The sequence below is a fragment of the Rattus rattus genome, chromosome 13, assembly GCF_011064425.1.
Source record: "Rattus rattus isolate New Zealand chromosome 13, Rrattus_CSIRO_v1, whole genome shotgun sequence".
In the NCBI taxonomy this organism is placed as follows: domain Eukaryota; kingdom Metazoa; phylum Chordata; class Mammalia; order Rodentia; family Muridae; genus Rattus; species Rattus rattus.
Window position 1 is genome coordinate 2,969,080 of NC_046166.1, and position 27,800 is coordinate 2,996,879.

The window sequence follows — 27,800 nt, forward strand, 5'->3', positions numbered from 1 at the left end:
ATGTGATAATGTATTAATATATTAAAAATATTTTTAACACTATGTCTTTCAAATATACAGGTCAACTGAGACCAGCCACATTTCAAATGCCTGGTCAGTGCACATGGGCCTCAGTGACCAGTTCAGGGCTAGTGTAGGACCATCTGGAGAACCTGTCCTGTCTCACATGGAGGGCAGTGGCCACCAGTGTGGCGTTGACCATTTGAAATTGGCTAGTGCAGCCGAGGAGCTGGGCTCATTTTTTTTCCTTCATTGTACTGGATTAAATTGTAGATGTGAATGGCTGCATGTACTTCCTGTCTACTGTACAGTACGGCAGAACCCTAGAGGTTTCACCTCAGAAGAATGCCAGTTTAAACCTGACTAAACTCTTGTTTCTCACTTTGAGCCCTGGTGGGGATTTTAAAGATAGATAACACTGTGGGTGAGCATGGCAGGTTGGTCCATACCTATACTTGGCTGGCAGCGGTGTGATTTGCAGTGGGGTCTTCTCGTGTAGTCTGGCAGGGCTAAGCACTTAGCCTGGATGTTACTGCCACAGTCTGTCTTGCACAGGGACTGGTCGTGTAGAACATCTGTAGCCACAAACATGTCAGCTCATGCAGTCTTCAGTGAGTGAGCGCATTAGAAATATGCTTTGTTGGGTAGGGCATGGTGGCACATGCCTTTAATCCCACACTCAATAGGCAAAGGCATGTGGTTCTCTGAGTTCAAGGCCAGCCTGGTCTCCAGAGTGAGTTTCAGAGCAACATTGTCCCAAAAAAAATAAACAAACAAACAAAAACCAGTGTGTGTGTGTGTGTGTGTGTGTGAGAGAGAGAGAGAGAGAGAGAGAGAGAGAGAGAGAGAGAGGGAGGAGGGGAGAGGGAGAGAGAGAGAGAGAGAGAGAGAGAGAGAGAGAGAGAGAGAGAGAGAGAGGAAGCCATTTACATTGGCTTGATGGTTTGTTGACATGGAAGGTTTTCAAGGTACAGTAGAAGGGTTGCCACCATTTGGGTGAAATGCCTGTGTCTTTATGTTGAAGCAACTCATTGCAGAGGTTGTCTCCCAGGAGAGAACAGGGCAGCTGGGGTAGGTAGGAGAGAGGTATCCCCATTGTTGAATGCTATGTATTACAACTTAATCCCATGCATTGGCCAAGCAGGATGGCTCACACCTGTAATATCAGAGACAGAGGGTTAGGCAATCAAGAGTTCAAGACCAGCCTGGACTACATGAAACCAAGTCTCACCTTTTCCTCTTGGGTGGGGACCCAAAATGATTAACAAAAAAAAAATGCCCCAACACCCAATGCATTTGGATTACCTATTAAAAAATAAGTATCTAAAAATATAAATGGAGAAAACTCTGAGTGACTCGGGGAGGGTTTCTAAACTACAGACTGAGTCATAAAAGACGGATGGGAGGCCTAGCAGGAGGAAGGCTGGGACAGGTTTCCATGATAAGTGATAGGTGTTACTGTAGACACCCAATGGTGACAGACTTTAGACACGAGCCTGATTGGACAGGTGGAAGAGTGAAGTCTTTGAGTCGTAGAAGGTTTAAAGGAAGTGGAAGCAACATGTTTATATCTGCAAGAATGATACCTCCGCAGGACAGTGAGAAACTCTGCTCTGTGGACCCCAGGGACTGCAGAGCCCTAGAGCAGTGGTTTTCAACCTTCCTTATACTGGGACCCTTTAATACATCAAATTATTCTGTTGCTACTTTATAACTGTAATCTTGCTACTGTTGTGAATCATAATATACACATCTGATATTCCAGATGTCTGACTTATAACCCCTGTGACAAGGTTCTTCAACCCACCCAAGGCCCAGCCCCCCCCCCACACACAAAAGGATCTTGACCCACAGGTTGAGAACTACTGCCCTGGAGGATAGTAACTCAGGGCTAACTGTAAAGCAGGCTTTCTTCCTGTGTGACAGCCAGAACGGAAGACTCCAGGGGATGAATCCAGGAACATGTTTGTGAATCCAGCATCTTTTTACAGGCCGGGCAGAAAGGAGAGTTGGCTGCACACAAAACAAGGAAGATACAGTTAAATTGTATTAAAGTCATGGGTGTTTTTTGAGTTTCTGAGTTTTCCTTTCTCATAGAGACAGGGGCTCACTGTTTTGGATTGACCTCCAAAGCTTGATTCCCCAGTGATGATGGTAGAGGTGATAGTAGTGGTGATGATATTGATTTGATGGTTATAGTGATGGTGGTGATGATGGTGGTGATGGTGGTGGTGGTGGTGGTGGTGGTGGTGGTGATGATGATGATGATGATGATGGCAGCTTTGGTTTTCTGGTCCTCCTGCCTCACTCTCTAAGTGCTGGGATTATAGCACTGCCTAGGTTTATTTAGTGCTAGAGATGGGAACTTTCAGCCTTGTGCAAATGAGTCAAGGGCTCTATCCTCTGAACTGCATCCCACTATGGATGAAAGTTATCCACATAAACAAAAGTTCATCAGGGCCTCCTAGTAAGTTTTATAGGTGTAAAGAGGTCATGGGTCATTAAAAAAAAAAAAAATCTAGACCTCTGGTCTAGAAGGAGGGAAGCCCTGTGTGTTTGTGGTTCAGGTGAGGTCACAGTGGACTCAACCCTCACACAGGTGTCAGATAGGAGGCATGAGCCAGCTGTGCTGTGTGTGTCATACATGTCACAGTGCACAGATAGGAGGCATGAGCCAGCTGTGCTGTGTGTGTGTGGTACATGTCACAGTGCACAGATAGGAGGCATGAGCCAGCTGTGCTGTGTGTGTCGTACATGTCACAGTGCACAGATAGGAGGCATGAGCCAGCTGTGCTGGGTATGTGTGTTACATGTCACAGTGCACAGATAGGAGGCATGAGCCAGCTGTGCTGTGTGTGTCGTATGTCACAGTGCACAGATAGGAGGTTTGAGCCAGCTGTGCTGTGTGTGTGGTACATGAGCGAGCTGTGCTGTGTGTGTGTGGTACATGTCACAGTGCACAGATAGAAGGCATGAGCCAGCTGTGCTGGGTGTGTGGTACATGTCACAGTGCACAGATAGGAGGCATGAGCCAGCTGTGCTGGGTGTGTGTGTTGTATATGTCAGAGCACACTCAAGCTCAAGAGGGAGCTTGGTTGGGGACCAGTTTTGATGGACAGGTATGTCAGTACTGTGCTGCACATTAGTTTCCATTGCTGGACTCTTCTGTGTCTAATCTCTCTTAAACACATCGTAGGCAGGCCTCTGAGTGGCTGTAAGCAAGACGGTCGGTAGTGTGTGTCCCTAAAGGCGGGATGCTGTCCTGCTGGCCACACATGTGCAGCTTGACTGGAAGCTGAGGGCACCCCAGCATCTCTGGTCCTCTTTCAGTTTTATGTGAGAGATCCTGCCTCTCCACTTTTGTCATGCCTGACAGATTTGCCAAACTGCAGGCGTAAGTGGCATCCTGTTTTAACCCCTCCCCTCCAGTACCTTACCTCTCTTTGCCTTAATGAAACGTGTGTGTGTGTGTGTGTGTGTGTGTGTGTGTGTGTGTGCGCGCGCGCGCACATGAGTGCATTCCTGTGCATGCACTCACGCAACAAGAAATAGGTTCTCTATTCTGGTTCCCTGGATGAGGAAGGAATACAAAAATTGAGATACTATATTTCTTTTAGTTAGAAATTTCACCCTGAGCTGGTCTTAGATGCTTGTAGGCCATTCCCGGAGAATAAATCATGCTTTGTCTGTTGCCTGACATGAGCTTAGGGACAGGCCCAGTATGAGCATGGAGGTTTCTGTGAGCTTGAAGTCAAGGTCCTCTCCACCAACCTGCAGCCAGTGCAAACTGCCTGGGTCCTCGTCCCGGAGAGGTCAAGTGCTTGGCTTTTTCTACTCTAGCTGTCTTGAAACGTCATCACTTTCGACCTCATGCTTTCCTACTCTGCTTCCTGCAAGAGCAGAGCATCCTTGTGTCTCTTCACCAACACAAGCAGGGCTGTGGAAGTTTCCAACCTCCACACAAGAGTTTGTGGGTGTGGCTGCAAATCCTCTCCTCTACTGTAAGCAGATGTCTCTTTTGTAGTCTGTGCACGCTCACACACACACACACACACACACACTCTGCTGATAGAAGGGTTATTGTTATCTGCAATTTTGAGGTAAGTGGAGAACCTCAGGCTTTTCTTGAAAGTTTTCCAGTTTCTGTCATCCTCCTTGCCACTTTCCCAGCAAGCAGTGTCCTTGGGCACCTGCTAGTATATGAGAAGGACATGCTAGAGGCCATGTGGTTCAAGTTCCAGAACAGAGAGACGGAGAAATTGATCAAGAGCAAAATGTTACAATGTTACTTGTCTAGGACGCCAGCCTTAAAAAAACAAAAAACAAAAAAAACCAAAACAAACAAATCACAACCCAGGCAATAATTGTTCACTGATTGTTTGATTTTATGATTTATACATTGGGCAAGAAAAGAGAACACCATGGAGCTGGAGAGGTGGCTCAGCGGTTAAGAGCACTGACTGCTCTTCCAGAGGTCCTGAGTTCAAATCCCAGCAACCCCACGGTGGCTCACAACCATCTGTAATGGGATCTGATGCCCTCTCCTGGTGCGTCTGAAGACAGTAATGGTGTATTCACATATATAAAATAAATCTTTTATAAACTATAACATCATTATGACTTACAAATGTCTGACTTAAAACACAGTCTTCAGAAAATTGAGATACAGTAAAGGTGGAGGAATATCTGGATGGAAGTCGAGCTGTCTCCTTTTGAATAAGATTTCGTATGTGTGCAGCTGATGACAACTTAGGAGGCCTCTGAACTTCTCATTTGGACGTTTCTCATCGCCACAGCATCTGTTAGAATACATCCACGTGTGGGCATTGCTCGGCTCCGACAGTATGTAACATGTGAGCCAGGACGTAAATTTTCAACAACAAAGAGATGGGAGTGCCCTGTTCAGGAGCCAGGAAGCAGAGCAAGCAGGCCTGGCTCCCCACTGGCCCTGCAGAGCCTCATTCCCTCCTCCCAAAGGGAGAAGGAAGAAGGTTGAGGGCAGATAAAGGGTCCGTCCTGGAACAAAGCTTGGCTAATGCTTAGGGTTAATGCTCCCAAGTGCTCCCGCTTCCTGTGGCTAAAGTTAGGTCTGTTAGATAGGAATATCATTTTTAATCCATGACTGGGCAGACAAGGAAAAGGAGGAGGCCCCACTCAGCCATCCCAGGGGAGAAGGCCAGAGGGGGGGTGCTCATCTGTGCTTGTCGTGGGTGGCAGAATGCATGGGCAGTTACCAGTTCCCTTGGTGACGTACGAAATGTTGCTAGTGTCTCGAAAGTGAGTCACCTCAGCCACAGCCTTTAACTTTGAGTCAGGCAAGAATCATTTTCTACAGAACAGCATAGGCCTCCCTGATTATCTGTCTTCCAACTGAAAGTTTATATGACTAAGATAAACAAGCCGTTAAGGTAAATAAATAATTCCAAACCATGTCATTCGACTTTAGCTGGATGGTGCGGCCTAAGCGTCTTTGTGCCCAGGAGGGAGATAAGGGCGGCAAAACATTATTGTGAGGTAGCCTCCGTTTGGGTCTTTCTTCTGGATGGGTTCAGAATGGCAGTGCCCTGAAGACTTCTTGTGTGGCTGTATGCCGAGTGGAGGGTATTGTAGCCGGTTCTGAATTGTTGAAACATAGGAAACGTCAGAGGTAATCTGGTCCGACTCACTGAGCTGACACTGAGTGAAGCTCGTCTGCAGAGACGTTACCCATGTGACCAGGTATCCTCCTTCTCTCCAGTGTCTCCTGGGTATGTTGTCACCTTGTATCCGTCTACTTGAGCGAGCTCTCATCGAAGGCGGCTGAAACCCCAAGGAAGTCCCTGTTGTCAGTGACAGGAGGGATTGTATTTGGTAACCCTACCTCCTCACTCCTAGCAGAGACTTATGGACCATGTTTTACAGACTCTCTCTGGGGCTCCCCTCATGACTCTGGCTAGCCATGGCTCTAACCTACTGGCTACACACACCTTCTCTCCTTTCTGCCACCCCCACTTCCTTATGCTCAACAGTTCTCTCGAGGAACCCTTTGGGCAGCTAGCTTAGTCTTCTGTCGTTATCCTAGGATCTGCTTTACAGGAGCCCCAAATAAAGATAGCAGGTGTCCTAATTAGCGTTGACCATTAGCTTGGCATAGCCTAGCCTCATCCAACAAGAAATCCTTGCTTCACTGTGAGCATGCCTTTGGGAGATTGTCTTGATTATTAATTAATGTAGGCGAGCCTAGCACCATTCCTAGGCTCTGTAGGAAAGTTAGCTAAGCTATGGGGGAGCCAGCAAGTGGCAGCATTCCTTCATGATTTGGGTTCCTGCCTTGAATTCCTTTCCCATGTCCCTCAATGATGGACTGTGATCCCGAAGTGTAAGCTAAATAAATCCTGCCCCTAAATCTCTTTGGTTCAGAGCCCCTTCAGGTCCTCTAAAACCTGGGTTATCCCTAATACATCTATCTACAGTGTAGAGTTGAGTCTTAGCTGGAACACAGCTCCTTATCCCTGAGAGGAAGGTAAGTGTTATTTGATCAAAAGTAGCTGTCTTCCTCGATAACAAAACAAACAACAGAAACCTGGCAGTTCACACAAGGCAGACGGTTTACCCTTCACGGTCTTCCTCTCAGTCAGTATGGAAGAGTTGGAAGGAGTTACCGTGGTAATCAGTACCCTTCTTATCCGAACAATGGGTTCAGCCAGATATGATGCTGCCCCCTTGTAATCCTACCGCTTATGAGGCTGAGCCAGGAGAATCCTAAATTCCATCCCAGTCTGGACTACACGTGAGCAGGGGGTGCAGGATTGGATGTGGGACAGGGTGTGCAGAGCAGAGCAGAGGCTTACTTATCCACAAGATCCATGAGAGTCAGCAGGAGCCTCAGGAGCAGCATTCGAATGTGTTGATGCTCCATGCTGGGCCCCCGTGTGCCAGCCTCACCAGAGCCCAGTCCACCGTGAGCAAGGTGGTTCTTCACTGAGGAATGCTTCCTGGCAGCTTGCAGAGAGGCTGTGAGAATGGTGGTGTGACTGCCACCACTTCTGATGCATTGTCTGGAGGGCTGCAGCTGTGAGGCAGGGCACTGTCCGCTCCTGTGGCTGAAAGTGGGGGAAGGGCTCACGGTGCCCTGCCCACAAGCTACAGGAAGGATGGAAAGGGGCCTCTAAACACCAGACCTGTTGGCATTCAGGGCATTGTTTCCTCAGTGGCCCTGTCAGGTCCTGGCAAGGTTCTGCAAAGCTCAGAGGCTGGGGTTAATGGCTTCAGAGAACAGAATCGCCCTGTGCTCTCTTTACTTCAAAGTCCTCCCCAGTCTGTTTCATCCACAATTATGAAACAAGGCCTAGAGTGTGCAAAACCAGAGCCTGATCACACAGCATCTAACCCATTCTCTAGGAAATTAATGTTTTTCTAAGATTAGATTTTTTTTTTTTTTGGCTGTGGAACTTCTCCGGAAGTGAACCCGCGTGCCCACAAACTGACAAATACCAAGTGTTAGGGTTTTCTCTTTTAAAAAGTTAAATGCCAAGACATCCTGGTACCAAGGTATTGCTTTGAAATTTAAAACCCCTAATAGTCCCTAATTTTAATAATTGAAACCTTAGACGAAGGGCGGGGGAAATGGCTCTATGGTTAAAAGAGCTTACCACCCAAGCTCAATAACCTGGGTTTGATCCTTGGAACCTATACAGAAAGTCAGATGTGGTGCACCGCTGTATTTCTAGCACTTCTCTGGGAAGTTATAAGGCGGAAAAGGAAAAGTCAAGTGGAAGCTCATGGGATAGCTAGCCTGTACCATGAAGTACACGAGAAGACAAAGAAGCATTGCTTCAAACCAAATTGGAAGCTGAGGACAAGTCCCAAAAGTGTCTTCTGACGTCGCATGTGCACACCTGACACACACACACACACACACACACACATACAGTGCGGCGCGACGCTTGCCCATAAAATCAAACGTTCACACAAGAACTCAAGATAAACAGGAGACTCGTGTAAACCAGTTATATAATTCGCTCACTCAACAAATGCTTTATTGAGCATTTGCTGTATGCTGGGCGCCATGCACACCGCTGTAGATGCGTTGGTTAAATGCTTTCGGGAAGAATGTGGCCAAGGGTAACCAGATAGTTCCGATGCCATAGTTCTGTCACAGGCTGGGACCCTTTCTCAGACTTGTCCTTCCTTTATCTGCCACCGTGTTCGCTGGCTGTAGTTCTCAGTGTTTCTGGCCTGTGGAAATCTAATGTGTGAGGATGTAGGACCAGCAGTCTATGCTGTTCCAGTAGTTGGATCTAGTCTGAAATTCTTGCTTTGTGCAAATATCCCCAGAGCCACCCTGCTTGAGTCATTTAAACCTCTTTAAGCCTGATCTATAATTCATGGAAGGCATCCGGAATGCAGGGCAGGCTATTTGTTTGAAACAGTGTAGCCTGGGCTGGCTTAGAACTGCCCATGTAGCACTGAGGAGGGGTCCTCACAGCCTTAAATCTGCTGTGCATCTAAACCTGTGCACTCTCATACATGCTTTCTGCAGCACTAGAGTTTGAACCTGGGCTTTCTGCTTGCCAGGCAAGCACTGACCTATACCCCTTCTTCTGTGTCTTTCTTTCCCTTGCAGGCCTGAAGCTTTATAGACAAAGCCAGCTTTGAACTTAGATCCACTTTCTTCTGCTTCCCGAGTGCTAGAACTAAAGATGTGCACCACCACGCCTTGCTCTGCTATTGGCTTCTTGGTAAAGCCTTTTCTGTCCAGCAAAGAAGAGGAGGAAGGGCAGAGCAGTTCATCGCAATTGTCAACCTGATAGGATTTAGAGTCACCATGGGCATGTCTGAGGGATTTAATTGGGATGGGAGACTCACCCAAAAATGTGGGCGGCAGCAGCACTATTTCTTGGGGTCCAGAGTGAATAAAGGGGATGCCCGATAAGCATCAATATCTGGTCCTGGCTATGGCTGCAGTGTGACTGACCTTCTGCCTTATACTCCTGCTGCTGTGCCTTTCTACCACGATAGACCAAATCTCCAAAGACTGCCCCCAAATAAACCCTTTCTTCCATAAGTTTCCTTTGTCACAAGTTTTGTCATAACAGCAAGAAGAGTAACTGATACAGAGGGGAAGGAAGAAAGGAAGGGAGGGAAATGCTTAAGTGGCCAAATAGTCTGTAAAGAAACCAACTTCGACCACTGAGACTGGGAGTTACAGCGGTTGTTAATACCACCCAGTGTGTCAGCAAGTGAGCTTACTTGCTTTTTCCTGCTAGGAATCAGACCAAGGCCTTAGGCATGCTCTCACCAAGCCACACCCCAGCACTGATCTTTTTATTTATCGCTAACCTGATCTTCCAGGCAGTTTAGAAAGCATTACCCATTCCTCCTATGCTCCTCTAACTGGATGGGGCCCAAGGAATCCAGGTTCCAGACACCAGCAGCGGAAGGAAGCCTTGTGTCCCTGTGGCTAAAGACTTGCCTGTTAGCAGCCAGCTGCGGTGGACAAAGTGTCACCTGGTCAGGAAGGGGCAGTGTATTTTAAATGGCTGGGGTAGACCCAAGACTCTCATCGTCTACTCAGCCATCCATATTCCTGTGGATAACCATGTTCGGATCTGAATTATGTAGTTGGATAGTCTGCCATTGACTCCTCGAGGGCCACATGGGGTGCTTATCTAGGAATTAAGCAGTCATTTAGACATTTCCTAGGCGTGCGTGCCCGTGTGTGTGTGTGTGTGTGTGTGTGTGATCTTAACTAATGATTATTAATAACATTTTAAACGATTCTATCAGTGAAGAATTAAGTTCTTGTTGACCCTTTCTTCACTGTATGTGCTAATATGTGCCGTGGAGCACAGGTCAGAGGACCAACCTATGAGAGTCAGTTCTTTGCCTTCACCATGCCGGTCCCCGGGGTGGACCTCAGGTCTTTAGGCTTTATGAAAAGTGAACTATCTCACTGGGTTTTTAGAGAGTACGTTTTAAAAAAGATTTATTTATTGTATGTCTGTGACTTTCCTGTCTGCATGTACACCTGCAGGCCAGAAGAGGGCATCAGATCCCATTACAGACGGTTGTGAGCCACCATGTGGGTGCTGGGAAATGAACTCAGGAGCTCTGGGAGAGCAGTCAGTGCTCTACAACTGCTGAGCCATCTCGCCAGCCCTTTAGAGAATAATTTTTAAAGGAGTCTTTTTTTTTTTTTAATGTGTTTTTAAAAATGTGGAAGGAAGCAGTGCCTGCTGGTACACAATAACTTCAAGTGTTAATATTGCTGAGGGAAGAAAGCAGATAAACACATTCCCCAAACAGAATTAAGAGCTGTGGGTGATCTAATTGTTAATCTAATCCCCAGCACCTGAGAGCCAGTAGAGACAAAATAATCACCATAATTGAGAAGGCCTAGGAAGAAGTCCTGGCTAACTCAATTGTGTGTGCCTTGTCACAGCTCATTGTTGAAAACCCCGGTGGATACAAACCCTTCCTCCTACCTTATACCCGTGCCTGGACATAGACAGACATGGAACGAGACTTCGGTGGTTTTTGGAGTTTTCAGCATTTTTGATACTTTTTCCTTGAGTTTTATTTAGTCCAATGCCTCCACTCGATGTCATTGCTGCCACTGGTCTTAATACAGAGAGTAGATGATCTTGTCGGTTCTAAGCCCTTGACCCACAGTGATGGAGCACACTCACTGTTCCAGATGAGGAACAGGCATAGAACAGTGAGGTGAGTGATCCCCAAGGCTCCACGGCAGGTGTATGGCAAAAGAAGGCACCCCCTCCCTCAGTTCTCCTGTATGGCCTTCCCAGGTTCCCAAGCTGTCATCAGTGCTGTCCGGGCACAGTCCCACACAGGGTCTGTTAGAATGTGTGGCTCAGTAGCTCCGAGAGACCTGAGTTCAAGTTCTCTACCATATGAGTATCAGATAAGAGTCTAGGGCGGGGAAGGACCTGGGTTTGAGGATGGTAGAAAACGGAGGGTGTCTTAAAATTGGAGAGGAGGAATTAGCCCTGTGTTAAATGGAATAGGGTCTCCCCTCACTCCTCTTACCTGTGGATCAAAACAAAGTGAGGGATGTTTTTATGCTCAAAGTCAAGTTGATGAATCAAGCTCTAACTGAGGGGCAAGCACAATAACACGGAATCCTTCTGCTGACCTCTCCCGGAAGAAGGCCCAGATGAAAGGCCCAGCATCAAAGCCTTGAAACCACCAAAGCTGTTTGCCAGGGAGAAGATAAATCAAAAGGCTCGAGGGATCTGGTTCAAATTGAGTAATTATAAACGACTAATCAGAGGCCGTTTGCTGTCAAGTCAGGAGCTGCGCCCTCTCCATCAGTGGGTTTTTGCTGTTCTGGTTGGCTCCTTATTTAATAGAAAAGTCTGTGATTAAATAACAGGGCTGTTCTGACACTAATCAATTTAATCTCAGCCATTTAAAGTGAAGCCAGACTTCACCATCCGCCCTCATCTCCGAGAAAGGAGCGGGAAGGACCCAGTGCCAACAGGACTGAAGGTATCCAAGGGACTCTGTGGACAACTCCATGGGGACTGGGCAGTTAGAGTCATATTTCAGCCTAGAACTCTGCATCTGCCACACTGCAGGCCTCCCCACCTCTTGCCTACCCTGATGGCCTCTCAGAGTCAAATGGTGGCAAAGCAGTGGTTGCCATGGTAATGGGAGTAGTAGTAGTCACAATAATGACCACATGACCACTTTACAGCTCTTTCACTGTAGACCTGGCCCTGTTTTATTTTGTTTGTTTGTATATTTTCTTTCTTTCTTTCTTTCTTTCTTTCTTTCTTTCTTTCTTTCTTTCTATTTCCTCCTTCCTTTTCCTTTTCCCTTCCTTTCTTCTCCTTCCTCTCTCTTTCTTTCTTTCTTTTTTTTCTTTTTTTTTTTTGACATAGGCTTTCTCTGTGTAGCCCTGGCTATCCTGGAGCTTGCTTTGTAGACCAGGCTGGCCTTGACCTCAGAGATCCACCTGCCTCTGCCTCCTGAGTGGTGGGGCAAAAGGCATGTGCCACCACCACCCAGCTATGTTCTAAATATTTCACACCTTTTAATTCTTAAAATATCCCGATGGTGGAAAAACTAAAGCTTATAGACACTCATACATCCCTCACGCCTAGGGTCTTCCTAACAAAGTAGTGTATTCTCAATTAATATTCAATTAAATGAAGGAATAAAATAACTTGTTCAGAGTCATACCAAGTAGCAAATGGCAGAGGTAGGTTTTTTTTTGTTTTTTTTTTTTTTTAAATAAAGGATTTCTCTGTATATAGCCCTGACTGTCCTGGAACACAGTTGTAGCCTTGAACTCACATTGTGTCCCAAGTGTTGGACTAAAGGTTTGCACTACCACAGCTGGCGAGAGGTGGACTTGTTTACTCAAGTTCGTCTCATTGTAAATTCCTATGGATATATAAATATCGCTTACTAATACTTTTTAAATTTACCTTTATTTATTCCGTGTGTGCACATGTGTATTTGGATGGGTGTGCATGCACCAGCAGTATGTTTCCAGAGATCAGAGGATAACTTGTAAGAGACCACGTGGGTTCCAGGGGATTGAATTTGAGGTTTGGCCATAAGCACTATTACCCACCGGATCACCACATATATGTAGTAAACACACACACACACACACACACACACACACACACACACACACACACTTATTTGAGATACAGACTTTCTACTCTTGACTGCTGTGTAGACCAGGCTGGCCTTGAACTCACTATAAGCTACATCCAACTGGGCTTGCACTTGCTTTAGCCTCCTGCCTCTGCCTCCCAAGTACTGGGATAGTAGGCACGAATGCCCATGCCTGGCTTGTTTTAAGTAAGTATGTACATGCAGTTTTAGGCCTTTTCAGATATTAACCCGAAGAAAGGCATCTCGGCAGACAGGACAAAGAAGAAATCAGCTGTGTGATAGAAAGTCAAGGCTGGACCTAAACAAAACAAAACAAAACAAATCCTGTTCTGCACCCCAACCCTGACTTCTGACCTCAGAATCTCACTCTTTGAAAGGAATTCCACAGTGTTTACTTGAAGTCGTGAAGAAACAGCTAGTGGAACATTCGCTGGCTCCCAGCTAGTGCCTAGTTTTACTGTGTTTCCTTTCTGTGTTGTGGGAGATGCCTAGTGGTTTTCTTTTGCAGCTCACGGCATTTCGAGATTTGGTCACGAGAGAATAAAAGCCAGAGCAGGTGAGATTAGCGTATTTAGGCTTGGGCTAGTATGGAGTCTTCTGAAAATCCACCAGTGGACAACTGGACCAGTGTTCTTCATCCGCTGCTTTGCCAAACAACACAAACACAGTTTGTTCACGGACCATTTACCGAAGGAATTCAGATGTCTGCCTTGGGTTATCTGAAGGTGGCTAAGCCTGAAAAGGAGATAGCCCTGTGGCAGCCTGAGGGAACAGTAATTATAAAATAGGTCCAAGAGATGAAGGGCAAAGGTGATGCTGGTAGAGACCGAGATGACGTGAAAGTCATGAGTTTCCGACGTAGGTCGCCAAATCCATCCAGCTTTCCTCAAGTTGCCATGACACTTTGCAGCCAAATATGCAAAAGGTGCTGCTCCACGGCATGTCCGCAAGGGGCCTCCTGGTGTTTGGTGGGTTAAAGAGGAGGGTTTTGCAGCACCCAAAGGCCTCTAGAGAGTATCTGTAATCTGTGGACTATGGCAGTAAGAAGTCTGCCAGACGCTCCCCCGGTGTGCCCATTGCCCCCATGATCTCCTCTGTCACTGCCTCCCCCCCACCTGAGTTGGGAACAGTGGTTTGCCCTGTGACTGTAGTCACTTCTGGTTACAGTCAGCTGTTTTCTTCTCCTCTCAGCCATTGGCAAGACTTGGAGGAGCAGAGATTATGTCTTTCCTTTGCTCAGGGACCAGGCATGGGCAAGCTCAGAGGGGATTTTCCTTGCGCATATTAGAGCCTCTTTTTTTCAGGAGGGACACAGTCCATTATCCCCACGCCCACGCCCAGGGCAATGCCTACCCTACTGTGAGTTCCTTTTCACATCTGTACATTTTAAGGAAAATCAGTACCCCTACTGGTAAGGAAAATGCTCTCTTTTATCCGAACAGTAAGAAATTTGAGGTTGAAGAATTCAACTTTCAATAACCTTGGCCTGGAGCTTTTGATTGGTTTGGGCCAGGTGGTTGGCAGAAGGCGAGGAACATCTCAGGAACACGGGCCTCCTTTATTCATCCCTCTTGCTTTGTCCGTTGAGTCACCATGCAGAAATTATTCACCGGTCTGCTCAGCACAGGGTGCTGGGGAGGAGCCTATAAAATCATGTGCTGAATTTGGAGACAGATTACTGCAGTTACCGGACCTACACGAATGGTTTTCTCACAGTCGTAAGGGAAGTGGATGATGCCTTACGGCCAGTAAACTTGACAGATATTAACAGGGCGGGAACTTGGCTCCTCAGATTGGCTGGAAATCCATGAGAACAAATATGTAGACATACAGTACACACAACAACCGCCCTGCCCAAACACTCCCAGTCTAACTTGTCTGTGGCTTATGATCAATAGAAGTAAAGGGGTGTTACCCCCAAGCAACAGTGACACTGCTTAAGACCACAGAAAAGAGCTTAGTGTGCACAGTGTCTCCAAATAGTCACAAAGGAAGAGCATAGTCAGCAAGATGTCTCCTCAGTCCTCAGCCGCTGCATACCATGTGCTCCCTCTCGGGTCACCTCTAAGTGTGATCCCAGGCTTGGGTGCAGGACGGCTTGAGAGATGGGACTGCTTAGCATGGGGTCAGGTAGGCCTGGGCTGGATCCAGGCTCTGCCACTCGCTGATTATAGCCCATGGCCTCTCGGAGCATCTGTCATAGTTTCACAAATAGAGACCTCCCTAGCTCTCACCTGCCTCACAGTGTGGTTGTCAGGCTCAAAGGAGTCCCACAGGTAAGTCTGTCTGTGTGAGGTTTGTAGTGTTTAATAGACTGAAACGCCACCCCCGTTAGAGGTCCGACCAGACCATTACCGTCTCTCAGCCTGTTTGTCAGTATCTCTGGGGCTTGGTTCTCCTGGTGATGCCTTCCATGAATTGTTCTCTAGGTCATCAGCATAAGCCCAGCTTCCCAGTAGCTGAGGAATTCCGGGTCCTGGTTGAGGGTGCGTTCGTTCCTTTGTGAAGCTCCTCCACTGCACACCTTCATCTCCAGCTGGAGTGGCTGCCCATTTGGTCCTTTCCCTCCTTCCACCTTGGATTTTGAGGCTGCTGAGGGGAACAAGCTGCTCAAAAGGGGGCAAGGAACAGAGATCAGCCAGTTCTGTTCCAGCCTCTGTGCAGGCACTGGGACGTCGAGTCCCATCCTCAGCATCCACATAAAGAGCTAGGGGCGGCTGCATGTGCCTATAATCCCAGCTCTGGGTGGTGGAGACAGGAGGATTCCTAGGGCTTGCTGGCTTGCCAGGCCAGCCAATCAGCAAGCTCTAGGATCATACGAGTGTCTGTCTCCAAACAAAGAAGCCGACAGTGGGAGGGCAGCAGAGGTGTTCAGGTGTTTGATCCAATACTGCTCTTGCAGAGGACCCAAGTTCAGGTCCCAGAGGTCATGCCTGATACCTTACAACCTCCTATAACTCCAGCTCCAGAGAGGTCCAAAGTCTCTGGCCTCTGTGGGACCTGGACTTACACCCATATTCCCTCCCACCCTACATAATTAAAAACATTAAAATTTTAATGATGAACATGACTGAAGATGTGTGACATTGACCTCTGACCGACCTCTCTCTCTCGACCTCTCTCTCGACCTCTCTCTCTCTCTCTCTCCTCTCTCTCTCTCTCCCTCCACACACACACACACACACACACACACACAGTCACGAGTGTTCACAGAGTCAAACACTAGAGAGAAAAGTTAGCCGGTGTCTGATCTCTCTCTGCCTTGCCTGGCTCACTCATGGTGGAATGTGAACATTCTCTCCTTTTCTATTCCCAGTTAGTAGTCAGGAAGTATGCCTTGCTGGTGCCGGTTTCCGGGACCCAGAGCAGCTGTTGGTACAGAAGTGGTTGGTGAGCATGCAGGGGCTGAGCAATCACTAGAGGATGCTTTGTGAAGTTTTTGCTTCTGGCTTAGAGTTCTAGCTTCAGACTCCTTAGTTGGGTGTGGTGGTATTTCCTTGCAACCCCAACACTTAAGAGGCAGAGATAGCCTGGTCTACGTAGCAAATTCCAGGCTAGACCTTATCTTTAAAAACAAACAAAACCAAAGAGCCCTTCTGACTTGTTTGTTGCCAGCAGGGGCTAGCCATCACCCTGTGCAGTGAGAATAGACAAGAAACCCATTTCTCATAATCCATGTGACTTTTATCTTGTAACTTATATAGGTTCCTTCCTTCCTTCCTTCCTTCCTTCCTTCCTTCTTCCTTCCTTCCTTCCTTCCTTCCTTCCTTCCTTCCTTCCTCCCTCCTCCCTTCCTCCCCTTCCTTCTCCCTCCTCCCTTCCTCCTCCTCCCTCCCCTCCCCTTTCTTCCTTCCTTCCTTCCTTCCTTCCTTCCTCCCTCCCCTCCTTCTTCCTCCCTTCCTTCCTTCCTCCCTTCCTCCTTCCTTCTTCCTCCCTTCCTTCCTTCCTTCCTTCCCCTTCTCCTTCCTTTCCTTCCTCCTTCCTCCCTTCCTTCCTCCCTCCCTTCCTTCCTCCCTTCCTCCCTTCCTTCCTTCCTTCCCTTCCTCCCTTCCTTCCTTCCTTCCTTTCCTCCTTCCTTCCTTCCTTCCTTCCTTCCTTCCTTCCTTCCCTCCTTCCTTCCTTCCTTCCTTCCTTCCTCCCTTCCTTCCTTCCTCTCCTCCCTCCCTCTCTCCCTCCTCCTCCCCCTCCTCCCTTCCTCCTCCTCCCTCCCCTCCTTCCTCCCTTCCTCCTTCCTTCCTTTCCTCCCCTCCCCTTCTTCCTTCCTCCTTCCTTCCTTCTTCCCTCCCTCCTCCTCCCTTCCTTCCTTTTCCTTTCCTTCCTTCCTTCCTTCCCTCCCCTCCTCCTTCCTTCCCTTCCTTTTCCTCCTCCTTCTTCCTTCCTCCTTCCTTCCTTCTTCCTCCCCTCCTCCCCCCCCTTCCTTCCTCCTTCCTTCCTTCCTCCCTCCCCTCCCTTCCTTCCTTCCTCCCTTTCCTTTCCTCCTCCTTCCTTTTCCTCCCTCCTTCCTTCCTTCCTCCCTCCTTCCTTCCTCCTCCTCCTCCTCCCTCCTCCTCCCCCTCCCTTCCTCCTTCCTCCCTTCCTTCCTTTCCTCCCTCCTTCCTTCCCTCCTCCCTCCCTCTCCCTCTCCCCCTCTTCCTTCCTTCCTCCTTTCCTTCCTCCCTTCCTCCCTTCCTTCCTCCCTTCCTTCTTCCTTCCTTCCTCCCTTCCTTCCTTCCTCCCTTCCTTCCTTCCTCCCTTCCTTCCTTCCTTCCTTCCTTCCTTCCTTCCTCCCTTCCTTCCTTCCTTCCTTCCTTCCTTCCTTTCTTCCCTCCTCCTTTTCTTTCTTCCTTCCCCTCCTCCCTCCCCCCTTCCTTCCTCCCTTCCTTCCTCCCTTCCTCCCCCTCCCTTCCTTCCCTTCCTTCCTCCCTTCCTTCCTTTCCTTCCCTCCTTCCCTCCTTCCTTCCTCCCTTCCCCTTTCCTCCTCCTTCCTCCTTCCTTTCCTTCCTTCCTCCCTCCTTCCTTCACTCCCCCCTTCCTTCCTTCTCCTCCTTCCTTCTCCTTCCTTCCTCCCCCTTCCTTCCTTTCCTCCCTTCAACCTCCTCCCTCCCCTTCCTTTTCCTTCCTTGTCTTCCTTCCTTTTTCCTCCTCCCTTCCTTCCTCCTTCCTTCCTTCCTCCTTCCTTCCTTCCTTTCTCCCTCCCTCCCTCCCTCTCTCCTTCCTTCCTTCCTTCCTTCCTTTCTCCCTTCCCCTCCCTCCTTCCTTCCTTCCTCCCTTCCTTCCTTCCTTCCTTCCTTCCTTCCTTCTTCCCTTCCTTCCTTCCTTCCTTCTTTCCTTCCTTCCTTCTTCCCTTCCTTCCTTCTTCCCTTCCTTCCTTCCTTCCCTCCCTTCCTTCCTTCCTTCCTTCCTTCCTTCCTTTTCCTCCCTCCCTCCCTCTCTCCCCTCCTTCTTTCCTTCCTTTCTTCCTAGTTATTTTGTGTGTGGATGTTTTTGCTTTACATACATGTCTGAGTGTACATGCATGCCTGCTACATGCCAAGCCAGAGGTGTTAGATCCCCTGGGACTGAAGTTATAGTCTGTTATAAGCCACGTGGGTGCTGAGAATTGAACCAGTCAGTGCTCTTAGGGGCTGAGCTGTCTCTCCTGGCCCCCATGTGAACTGTAGCTTCTTCTTTTTTCTTTCTGTTTGTTTGTTTTGAGACAGGATCTTACTGTGTAGCCCTGGCTGTCTTAGAACTCCTTATGTAGATAAGGCTGGCCTCGAACTCTGAGAGATCTGCCTGCCTCCGCCTCCCAAGTACTGGGATTAAAAGGGTGTGTACTGCGGTCAGCTGCCCTGTGGGTTTTTAAAGATCATTCTTAGATGGAGTCACTGGCTCCAGCATCATTGAAAAGGCCATTGAAGGCCATCTAATCATCATGTTTGACTCTTGAGGTAGCATGTAAAAATGTCTGAGAGAGTGTTTGTCACACGGACTGGGGCTCAGGGCTGGAGGAGGGGTCCTAGGTCCCAGGTTCCAACACTGGGTAACCTGTGGAATTGTGTTCTAGAGGATGCCGGGGTTGCAAAGATGAGAGTTCATCTGCCCTCTTCCTCATCAGCTGACCTCTCAAGAAAACGTTATGCTCTGTCTGCTTGACAGACTATTTATTTGTGCTTTAGGAATGAAATTTGTAATGTCACAAAATGTATAACCAAATAATACCAGGTAATGTCCTACAGTGGTGTGGCCTACACTGTGGTTTGCACAGGGCCCGCCACTTTGTCTAAATGCCACTCACCTCGTCTGTAGTGCCAACAGTGGGTGGGCCTGGCTGGTGTTGTTTTGGCTTTATATGGAACTTGAACTTCCTCCTGCCCAGTTCCCACCCCATCGAGATCCCCGGTGTGGTACTACAACATCTCAAGGTCGGACAGGCTAAAGGTCCTGGGTTCATATCCTCCGTATACATCTGCCTGCCCTCCCCACTGTGCCATCTAAGGCAACTCCACTAGACATTTCCAGTGGTGGGTAAGGATCATACCATAGCACGATCTCTGCCAACCTCAGTTTATTTACCTGTAAATTGGAAATGATTTCTCGCCATACCCATCTCAGAAGGTTACCCTGTTGACTGGATGCAGTGGCACATGCCTAGATAGCCCTAGCGGGTTGGGAGGCTGAAGTGGGAGGATTGTTTGAGGCCAGGAATTCCAGGCCAGCCTAAGCAACATAGACTGTGTCAGAAAGATGAGCACAAGTATACACCCACACACACACAGAATCACCATATAAACCAATGGATTAGCTCCTCTGACATCTTACTATAACTGAATGTTGAATTAATAAGGATTAGTCCTATATGTGCATGAAGCATCCTCACACACAAGTGTGCATGAGACATCTGTCAGCCTCTTCTTGATGGCTCCCCACCAGAGACCCCGAGTGGAGTATTTGCCTTTTGAATATGTACACCATCCCAGAATGGCTGAGTTTGCACGAAGGACTCTTGCCATCATCTCTGATCACTGATTCTGCAGCAATCCAGTTCACGTCAGTGGGAAAGCTCAGAGACTCCATAAATCTGCTGGTCAGGAGGACCAGGCTCAGCCTCAGATCTTAAGTACATAGCTGGCTTTATAAAAAGAAAGTCCAGCCCACTCCTCCTCTTCATCTGACACTTAAATTCCTCCTCCTCTGAGAAGAGCTTTATCACTGTGCTTCCCTCTCTTTGGGGCCGATGTCACCACTGCCCTGCCACCCCAACCTTGGAGTTAAGAGTCATTCAGAGAAATGACTTTCTAACCCGTGGATCGAGGTGTGCAAATCATATCTGCTGTCTCTCTCTTGCAAGGCTACGCGTTCTTTAACTGTGGCAGTTGTGTTCCTGGAAGCAGACACAGAGCTTGGCACATAGCAGATACCCGTTCTGCAAGCGTCCATTTAAGTGATCAGGGGCAGTTTTGATCACTGTCCAATCCTTTGTTCAGATCAGAGTTCTGAATGAGAAGAGGAGGTGGGCTTCTCGGGGAGGGGGTGGGGGGGTTATAGACTCCAGACGTCTCCAGACAATCCCTCAACTTCACAGCAGCAGCTCTGGTCTTCGGGCAGCATCTATACAAACGTGAGAACCCAAGAAGCACTTGCCTCAGACAGACTCGAGGATGCAGAAGATAACTGAACACATCTTGGAGGTGCTTTCTCATAGTTCATAGATAGATACCTTTTCTGCTTTATGGAGGAGAACATATATTTCAGCACCTAATTTGGCAAGCCGATGTGGCCATAATTATATGGATTCATTTGAGGTATCTGTGGTAGAATAGTGGAGTGGGGGTGGGAGGGACATACACACACACACACACACACACACACACACACACACAGAGAGAGAGAGAGAGAGAGGAGAGAGAGAGAGAGAGAGAGAGAGGCCAACTGGTTGTGGTGGCATAAGTAAGAATAAGCATGCAAACCAATCAGCCCAGAGCTTAATAATTCCCCATGGTTCTCGGTCCTACTACCTTGCACGGTTGGCTGAAGCTTTTGGTTGACACATGGAAGTGATAAGAAACTCCATGGGTTATTTGATTTGCTTTCTTCCTTCATCAAAGCTGCAAACACTGCTTACAATTGAATTTTGTCTTTTCTTCTGTCTTGCAGCGGAAACGGAAGCAGAGTGCCCAGGATGAAGATGCCGTCAGCCTATGCAGTCTTGACATAAGTGTAAGTTCAGTTCTTTCTACCTCCCACCCCGCCCCTGGCACACCGCAGCACCGCTTTTAGTACGAATGTCATCTGTTGCCACGCTGCTTGCTTTAAGTGGACATCCAACTGTGGAGATGTGACTTACAGGAATTTTTTTTGTTTGTAATCTCTTCTTCATTTTACTGGAGAAAGTTGCATAACCAACTTGAATTTCAAGACAATATATTTATTGCCTATGTGTTTCCTCTCCAAGTAAATTATAAACATAGGCATCTGGGTAGCATCTAGGTGGATCCTACTATGTATTTCGAGACACTGGTTCAAGAAGACAGATTGGTGTTTTTCTCTTGGGAGGTGGGTGGAGTCAGGAGCCTGGCCTGATTCCAGCAGCTGGATGGCCCAAAGGCTGGAAGAAGATTCTTATAGTAGGTGAGTGGGTCTGGGTTCAACAGATCTTAGTCAAGATTCTGTACTTAGCATGCATGTGGAGTGATTCCTCATCTGGAAAATAAGGCTGGAAAGACTCCACCTGACACGGTGAGTGAAATGTAACAACGAAAATGAGAATGCCAAACATGACTCCTGATGTTTGAAAAGCCAGGAAACCTGGCTACATTGTGTCTGTCTGCAAAAGCGGGAGCTTGCAGAAGAGGCTCAGCGATTTGGTAGCTGGGAGCTGGTGATGGCGCAGGTAGGGAGCCCTCTGAGATTTCCTAGATGTTTCGTTTTGTTGACTTCCTATACATGGACTTTGATCCTATGACTGACACACTTGACAAGTCTCCCCAGGTGAGGGCTAGAGTGAGCTCTCAGGAGTCCCAGGTTCCTCCTATCCTCCTATCTCTTCTTCTGAGATATTATTTGGGATCTACTCTTCATGCATTGTGGATCCATGTAACATTGTGGTATTTCCTACAGAGACTGTGAGAGTACTCTAGGATGTGTGAAGGCTCAGCGTCTTCATCTGGTTAGACAGTTGGTCTTCTAAAACCATTGTGAAAACCGGAAGCTCCTTGAATATCAATTATTAGGGTCTCATTTAATGCCACTTATTTGCCCAATATGAACAATGCTCTTTTAGCTATTTTTAATTATTTGTCAAATTTCCTGATGTAATAGCCTTGATGGAATGATCCTGAGCTGGCTACTAATCATGTACTTGAGTGTCTTTATTTCACCATATGGTGTTTATCTAGCCTAGTCTTTTAGACCATCAGATGATGGAGTTGGGCCATTTATCAGGTTGCTGTGGTAACAAGATTTTCCTCTAGGGTTCTCTTTATTCATTGGAGATCGTCTTATTGATGGGAAGCTATGGAACTTCTTGTATCAGCAGTAAGATTTATTGCTTGTTTGGGAACTTTTAATTTTGTGGCACTTTACCTTTATGACTTTTAGGATCTATAGAGTCTTTTTTATTTTGTTTTGTTAAGTTTACTTTTTTAAAAATATTTATTTATTTTACATGAATGTTCTGTCTTCTCACACACCAAAAGAGGGGATCAGATCTCATAACAGATAGTTTTCTTTTAGCCACCATGTGGTTGCTGGGAATTGAACCCAGGACCTCTGGAAGAGCAGTCAGGCCTCCTAACCACTGAGCCATCTATCTCTCCAGCTGAATCAATAGACTCTTTGGCCATCGTGCAGATGAACTATCCACCTGAGGGACAGAGCAAATGTCCAGGCATTTTTTTTTTTTTTTTTTTTTTTTTTTTCCGGAGCTAGGGATGAACCATGCGGTTGCCCTAGGGCTCTCACCACTGAGCTAAATCCCCAACCCCTGTCCAGGCATTTCTAAGATTCTGCCTCAGCCTACAGTTTCCTCAGCTGCAACCTGGTGTTTTGATGCCTGTCTCTAAATATTTTTTGTTTTTGTTTGTTTTGGTTGGGTTCAGTGTTTTTGTTTTGTTTTGTTTTGTTTTGCTTTGTTTTTTTTACCTGAGAAGTGCTCATCTGATTGGAAAGGATTACTGGCAGTTTTAAGTTTGATTTAGTTTTTGTCTTGATGGGCATTAATGGCCCTGCCTCCTTACTCAGCCCACCTAGGTCTCAGACAATGAATAATTTCTAGATAATGATTTCCCCCTGTGCAATTACAGATGTTTCCTCTTTTCTTGCTAACTCATGTATCATGTTTTGTCATAGTAATGAGATTTTCTAGGAAAAGAAATAAACTACCCCATTTCACTAATTCACTCCCTAGGGGTTTTAGTTCTGGTCAGGCTTATTTCTGATTTGCTTGGCTTTTTATCTTGGCAAGTGGGTCTCAGAACCTAGTCCTCCTCTTGTTACCACAGAGTGTTATAATAATTGTACAAGTTAGAGACCTAGAAGCTGTTGTAGGGACTTCCACTTCCATGAAGTTGCTGTGTTGCAAGTTCCACCAACCCTTAGAGTCACAGAGAGCTGACAGGAAGTGTGGAAGAACCAGGCGTGGCCGGGAAGGAGTTTCTCACTTCAAACCTGGAGCCTGCCCTTGCTGAATGAAGCAGTGGTTGGAGCCACCCCTGAGGAGACGGTTCACCACAAACACAACCATATCTAAAAATCTGAACCCCGTGAGTTAGTTTTTCTGGTAAGGAAGTGGTCTTTATTGGTTGGTCAGTTTAGACTTGAAGGGACTATGTCTTTGTGCTTTTAAGTGGCCATGTCCAGGAGAGTCCTTACAGCAACAGTCCTGAAAAAGTGGTGTTTCTGCTGTTGCTATTTCACAATCTTGTCCCAAACCGGCCAATAACCCGAAGACTCAAGCAATCCCCCTGCCTCTGCAGCAGGGACTGAGGCATGTGTCAGAACCGGCTAAAGAGTTGTTTTGTGCCTAATGCTCTGTGTAAGTGGAAAGTCTGTGGAGGGAAAAGGTAGGTTTCAATTAGTAGCTCTTGGTGGTGGGTGTGAGGGTGTAGTGAGATAGGTACTCTCAGTTCAGACCCCACTTCCTAAGTGATAAGATAGCCACAGGATGTGTGCTTTGAACAAGAAATTGCTAGCTAAGATGGGCATCTTTTGGGGTCAGTAGTCAGGTTCCCATTCAGTCAGGGTAAGGGTGACAACACAGCCTGCTTTTGGTCCTTTAGAATGAGAGGTGGGGGGGAGGGGAAAGGGAAAGGGGGGGGAGGGGAGGGAGGAGAGAGAGAGACCTCCATTTATGATGTCAAGAGAGAGTTGTTTACTAATTTGATGTCAAGCGAGCAGCAGAGACAGTCAAGCACGGTGACACACACACACACACACACACACACACACACACACACACACGCATTCAATCCCATCATTTAGGAGACATGAGCAGGAGAATTTTGAGTTTGAAGCTTGCCTGAACTATAAAGCAAGATCTTAAATCACACACAATTCCTTGGCATCTGTAGATCCCGGCCAAGCCCCTTGGTTGAAAACGCCTTTTACAGGGGTCACTAGAAGGTCTTGAAGCCCAGGGAAGGATGACCTGCCTACAAAGAATTGTTATCTCGTTGGGACTAGAACGTCTTCATAGTTGACAAAATAATTGGGGTCTATTTTTCCCTCACCACTTGAACTGATCCATCACCTGATCCCCCAGCTTCCGGAGAGGATAGAACAGAAACTATTTCAGAAATGAAAAAATAAGGCAGTGTATATTTTTGAGAACAATTTGCAGAGTGGAGAAGGCTCCTGGCAGCCGCCTCCAAATCTCCTCTCACGTCAGAGGATATGAGTAGGCTGCTGGTGGGGAGATAGCTTCTCCCACTGCAATTTTCTAGTTTAAATCCTGATGGCTGAGAGGTGCCTGAGTGGGGAGCTTGGTGAGTCCTTGCTGTCCTAAGAAAGCCAACTGTGCCCCCAAAATGGCAATGGTGCCACCGAGGAAATATTGTTTGAGCAGTAGAACATTTGCAAGCTTGACGTGAGATCGGGTTTGATATTCGTTGCTGCCTTCTATGTCCACAAAGTTACTATGTCCATGTGTTCCCAAATGCTCTGTGTATATATTTTAAGCCAGTCCTTTAGGTTTTTGTAAGCATGTATGATTTTTTTTAATTCCCATTTCCTTATTTCTCTCTCTCTCTCTCTCGCTCTCGCTCTCGCTCTCGCTCTCGCTCTGTGTGTGTGTGTGTGTGTGTGTGTGTGTGTGTTTACACGTGTGCCGTGGAATGTGTGTAGAGGTCAAAGGACAGCGTACAGGAGTCAGTTCTCTTCTTCAACCCTGTGGGTCCTGGGGATTGGGCCCTGGTCATCAGGCTTGATAAGCGAATGCTTCTCTTGCTGAGGTATCCTGCTGACCCATAAGCACAGCCAGTTTTAAAAGATTGGGATCATGACACACATTTACACACATTTAGTTAGTTGGACACTTTTCACTTACTATTTAAGAGTACATCAATGTGTCTCACGATATTCTTTAATAACGTGGTTTTTAAATAGCTGCATCGTCAAATGAAGGCAACAGATTCATTCATCCCATCCTTTCTTAGGGATTTATGTAAGCACAGACTTCCTCTGTTATAAATAATACTGATGGGCATCCAAGAATACGCCTGTGTAATCCCTTTACTCAGCAGGATCAAGTCCAAGATATGGAATTCCTGGCTCACTGGCTGTATCCCCTGAGCAGCCATATGTTCCTCCTGTCCGTGGGAGGTGGGAGTCATGCTAGAGATGCTGAGTCTTCTATAGAACCCGGCGGGAGGGACCCATTCTCTGCTGCCTGTCCTGTCCCTTTCTCTCCTCAAGCACCACCTTCCGGTTGCCGAGTCTGTGAGCCTCGTCCCTCCTCTTCCGAGGGCCCTCTTAGCTCACTGTGAACTGGTGCAGATACATTGTTGCTTTGGTCCTCCTAGGCCTTCTCTGTGGAAAGCAGCGTCTGGACCTGAGGCTGGGGGAGGAGCAGGTTAGAGCTCCTTGCCAGTTTGTAGAGATTGAGATAAGCTCCGGCAAGGAATACTTGGGGCTGTGTATCCTGTCTCATGCATTTGAGTTCCTTCTGCAGTGACAATATGTCTTCTGTCATCCCCATGAGGCATCTTGTTCTTTCTCCCACCCTGTCCAGAGGTGAGAAAACAGGTCAGCTGCAGCCTTTGTGCAGGAGAGTAACCTCAGGACTTCCCCGATAACGGAGCCCCTTTCTGTGTATGCCTGGAACCGTGTCACTGGACTCTCTGTTTCCATATACCACCAGGTTATCCTGGTTTATAATCCTTACCTCCCTGACTCTGAAGTACTCTCAAAGGAGGTACTATCTCAGCCCCGCCCACCGGTCTGGTCTAACCTGAACCACTGCCTTTCACCAGTTTCACACACAGCTAGCCATTCTGATTTTCTTACAGTTAGGCTCCATCCTGTCACCAGGCCTTTGCTCACGTTACCCACTGTGTCTGGAATACACTTTCTCTTCTCCTGACACTTACCCACTTGCCCTTCATATCCAGCTGCCAACTAAGCCTTCCCAGGGTTCTTGCATTCTTCCCTCTAGCCACTTCCATGTTCCCGTCCTCCCAATATCACAGACACGTGTCCCTGTCATAGCGGTAACTACCCTGTTCTGTGATGCATGCTTGGGTCTCACCCTTCCCACACAGTCTCGGAGCTCTTTACAGGAGAGTCTGTGTGCTGCTGTTTTCATGTACTCAGCAACCTGCACGGGCCTTACTTAACCCACAGCAGACGCTCAGTGAGCGCTGGATAGAGGTGGGCTTAGTGCCTCTTCTGTCGTGTGGATGACTGAAAGGAAGGGCGAGAAACATTATGAAAGGGAGGTAGGCGGAATTTAAAAATCCTTAGACAGAAGCTGAGATGAATTATTTATCCAGATCTTTAATGCTTAGGTTTTGGACTCTGATCATTCCGCAGACTGTTTTGAATTTATTACAGAATATAGTACAGTCATGTTCTGCTTACACGTTTACTGGAAAAACTATGAACTCTTAAAGTTATGACTTAAGCAAAGGAGCCCATAAAGCCACATCATGTGACAGAGCTCACTTGGGAGGTTTACTGAGGAGGGAGTTTACAGAGGCTACCTCTGGGCAAGGGTGGCGGGGAGGAGTGGAGAGAGGAGAGACTGGCCTTTTATAAGTGGATGCAGCACTAGCGCAGGGGGTATGCTTCTCATGGTGACAGTGGGAATGTGTCACATCTCGGCAGCTAGCGATGACGTCTGCCGTCGCTGGGTCCCTGGGGGCAGATGGTGGAGATGCCTGGTTGCTAACACAAACAGTGTTTGTCATCGGTGCTTCATAAACAAGTCTGGGGTGAGTGAGTGAGTGAGTGAGTGAACGAGGCAGTCTCGGTCTCAGGCTGGTTACTTGGAAGGGTGTGTCAGAGCCCCTTTGTTCTATTTTACAGGCACGCAGTTTGGGTAAACAAGAATCAGAATGTCGGGGATGTGAGGACTCAATCCCGGAGTCTTTCACGGTAGACAGTGGCAATCCAAGATCCGTTAGACATACGTGGCAGCAGTCACCCCTGCTAAGTGGGTGCCTGCTGCCTGGTGGCTCTGAGGCAACCCACATCTCATCTGTTTATCTGTGATATCCCTTTAGGGTGAGGCCAATGGGTGTGTGGAAGCCTTAGCCTGAGTCTTTTTTTTTTTTTTTTTTTGGTTCTTTTTTTCAGAGCTGGGGACCGAACCCAGGGCCTTGCGCTTCCTAGGCAAGGGCTCTACCACTGAGCTAAATCCCCAACCCCTTAGCCTGAGTCTTAAAGAGGGCACTGGGCATAGTAGCCAGGTCTGTCCTCCACCCCCAAGTGCTAGTTTACTGGGAAGGTGTTTAAGTATTCACATGTTCTGTGCTTTCCAAATCCTTCCCTCAATGCTCAATGCAATCCTTTGACCCTCTCTGAAAATAGAAACATCAAGGATCAGATACCTGAGCCACGGCCTCAGTTGTCAAAGTTTGTGGATTCATACCCAGGAGCTTGCCGGGCAGAGCTTCCCCACGCTACCTCAGGATAAGGAAGAAAGTCAGAGAAAAGCCTTTGGCTTGAGTGCTGGATGATTGACAGGCCATTTAGTCAGTGCCGTTTGCATC

The 27,800-nt window shown here is 47.5% G+C and overlaps 1 protein-coding gene across 2 annotated transcripts in view; it reads left to right on the forward strand.

The window, feature by feature from the left end:
- The window catches only part of Arhgef3 (Rho guanine nucleotide exchange factor 3), a 281,753-nt gene that overhangs the window by 125,478 nt on the left and 128,475 nt on the right, over nucleotides 1-27,800 (forward strand). For both annotated transcript variants that reach the window (XM_032918596.1, XM_032918597.1), the window contains one exon: nucleotides 20,749-20,811. In XM_032918596.1, the coding sequence (XP_032774487.1) occupies nucleotides 20,749-20,811 (63 nt within the window). The remainder of the gene's footprint in view (nucleotides 1-20,748; nucleotides 20,812-27,800) is intronic.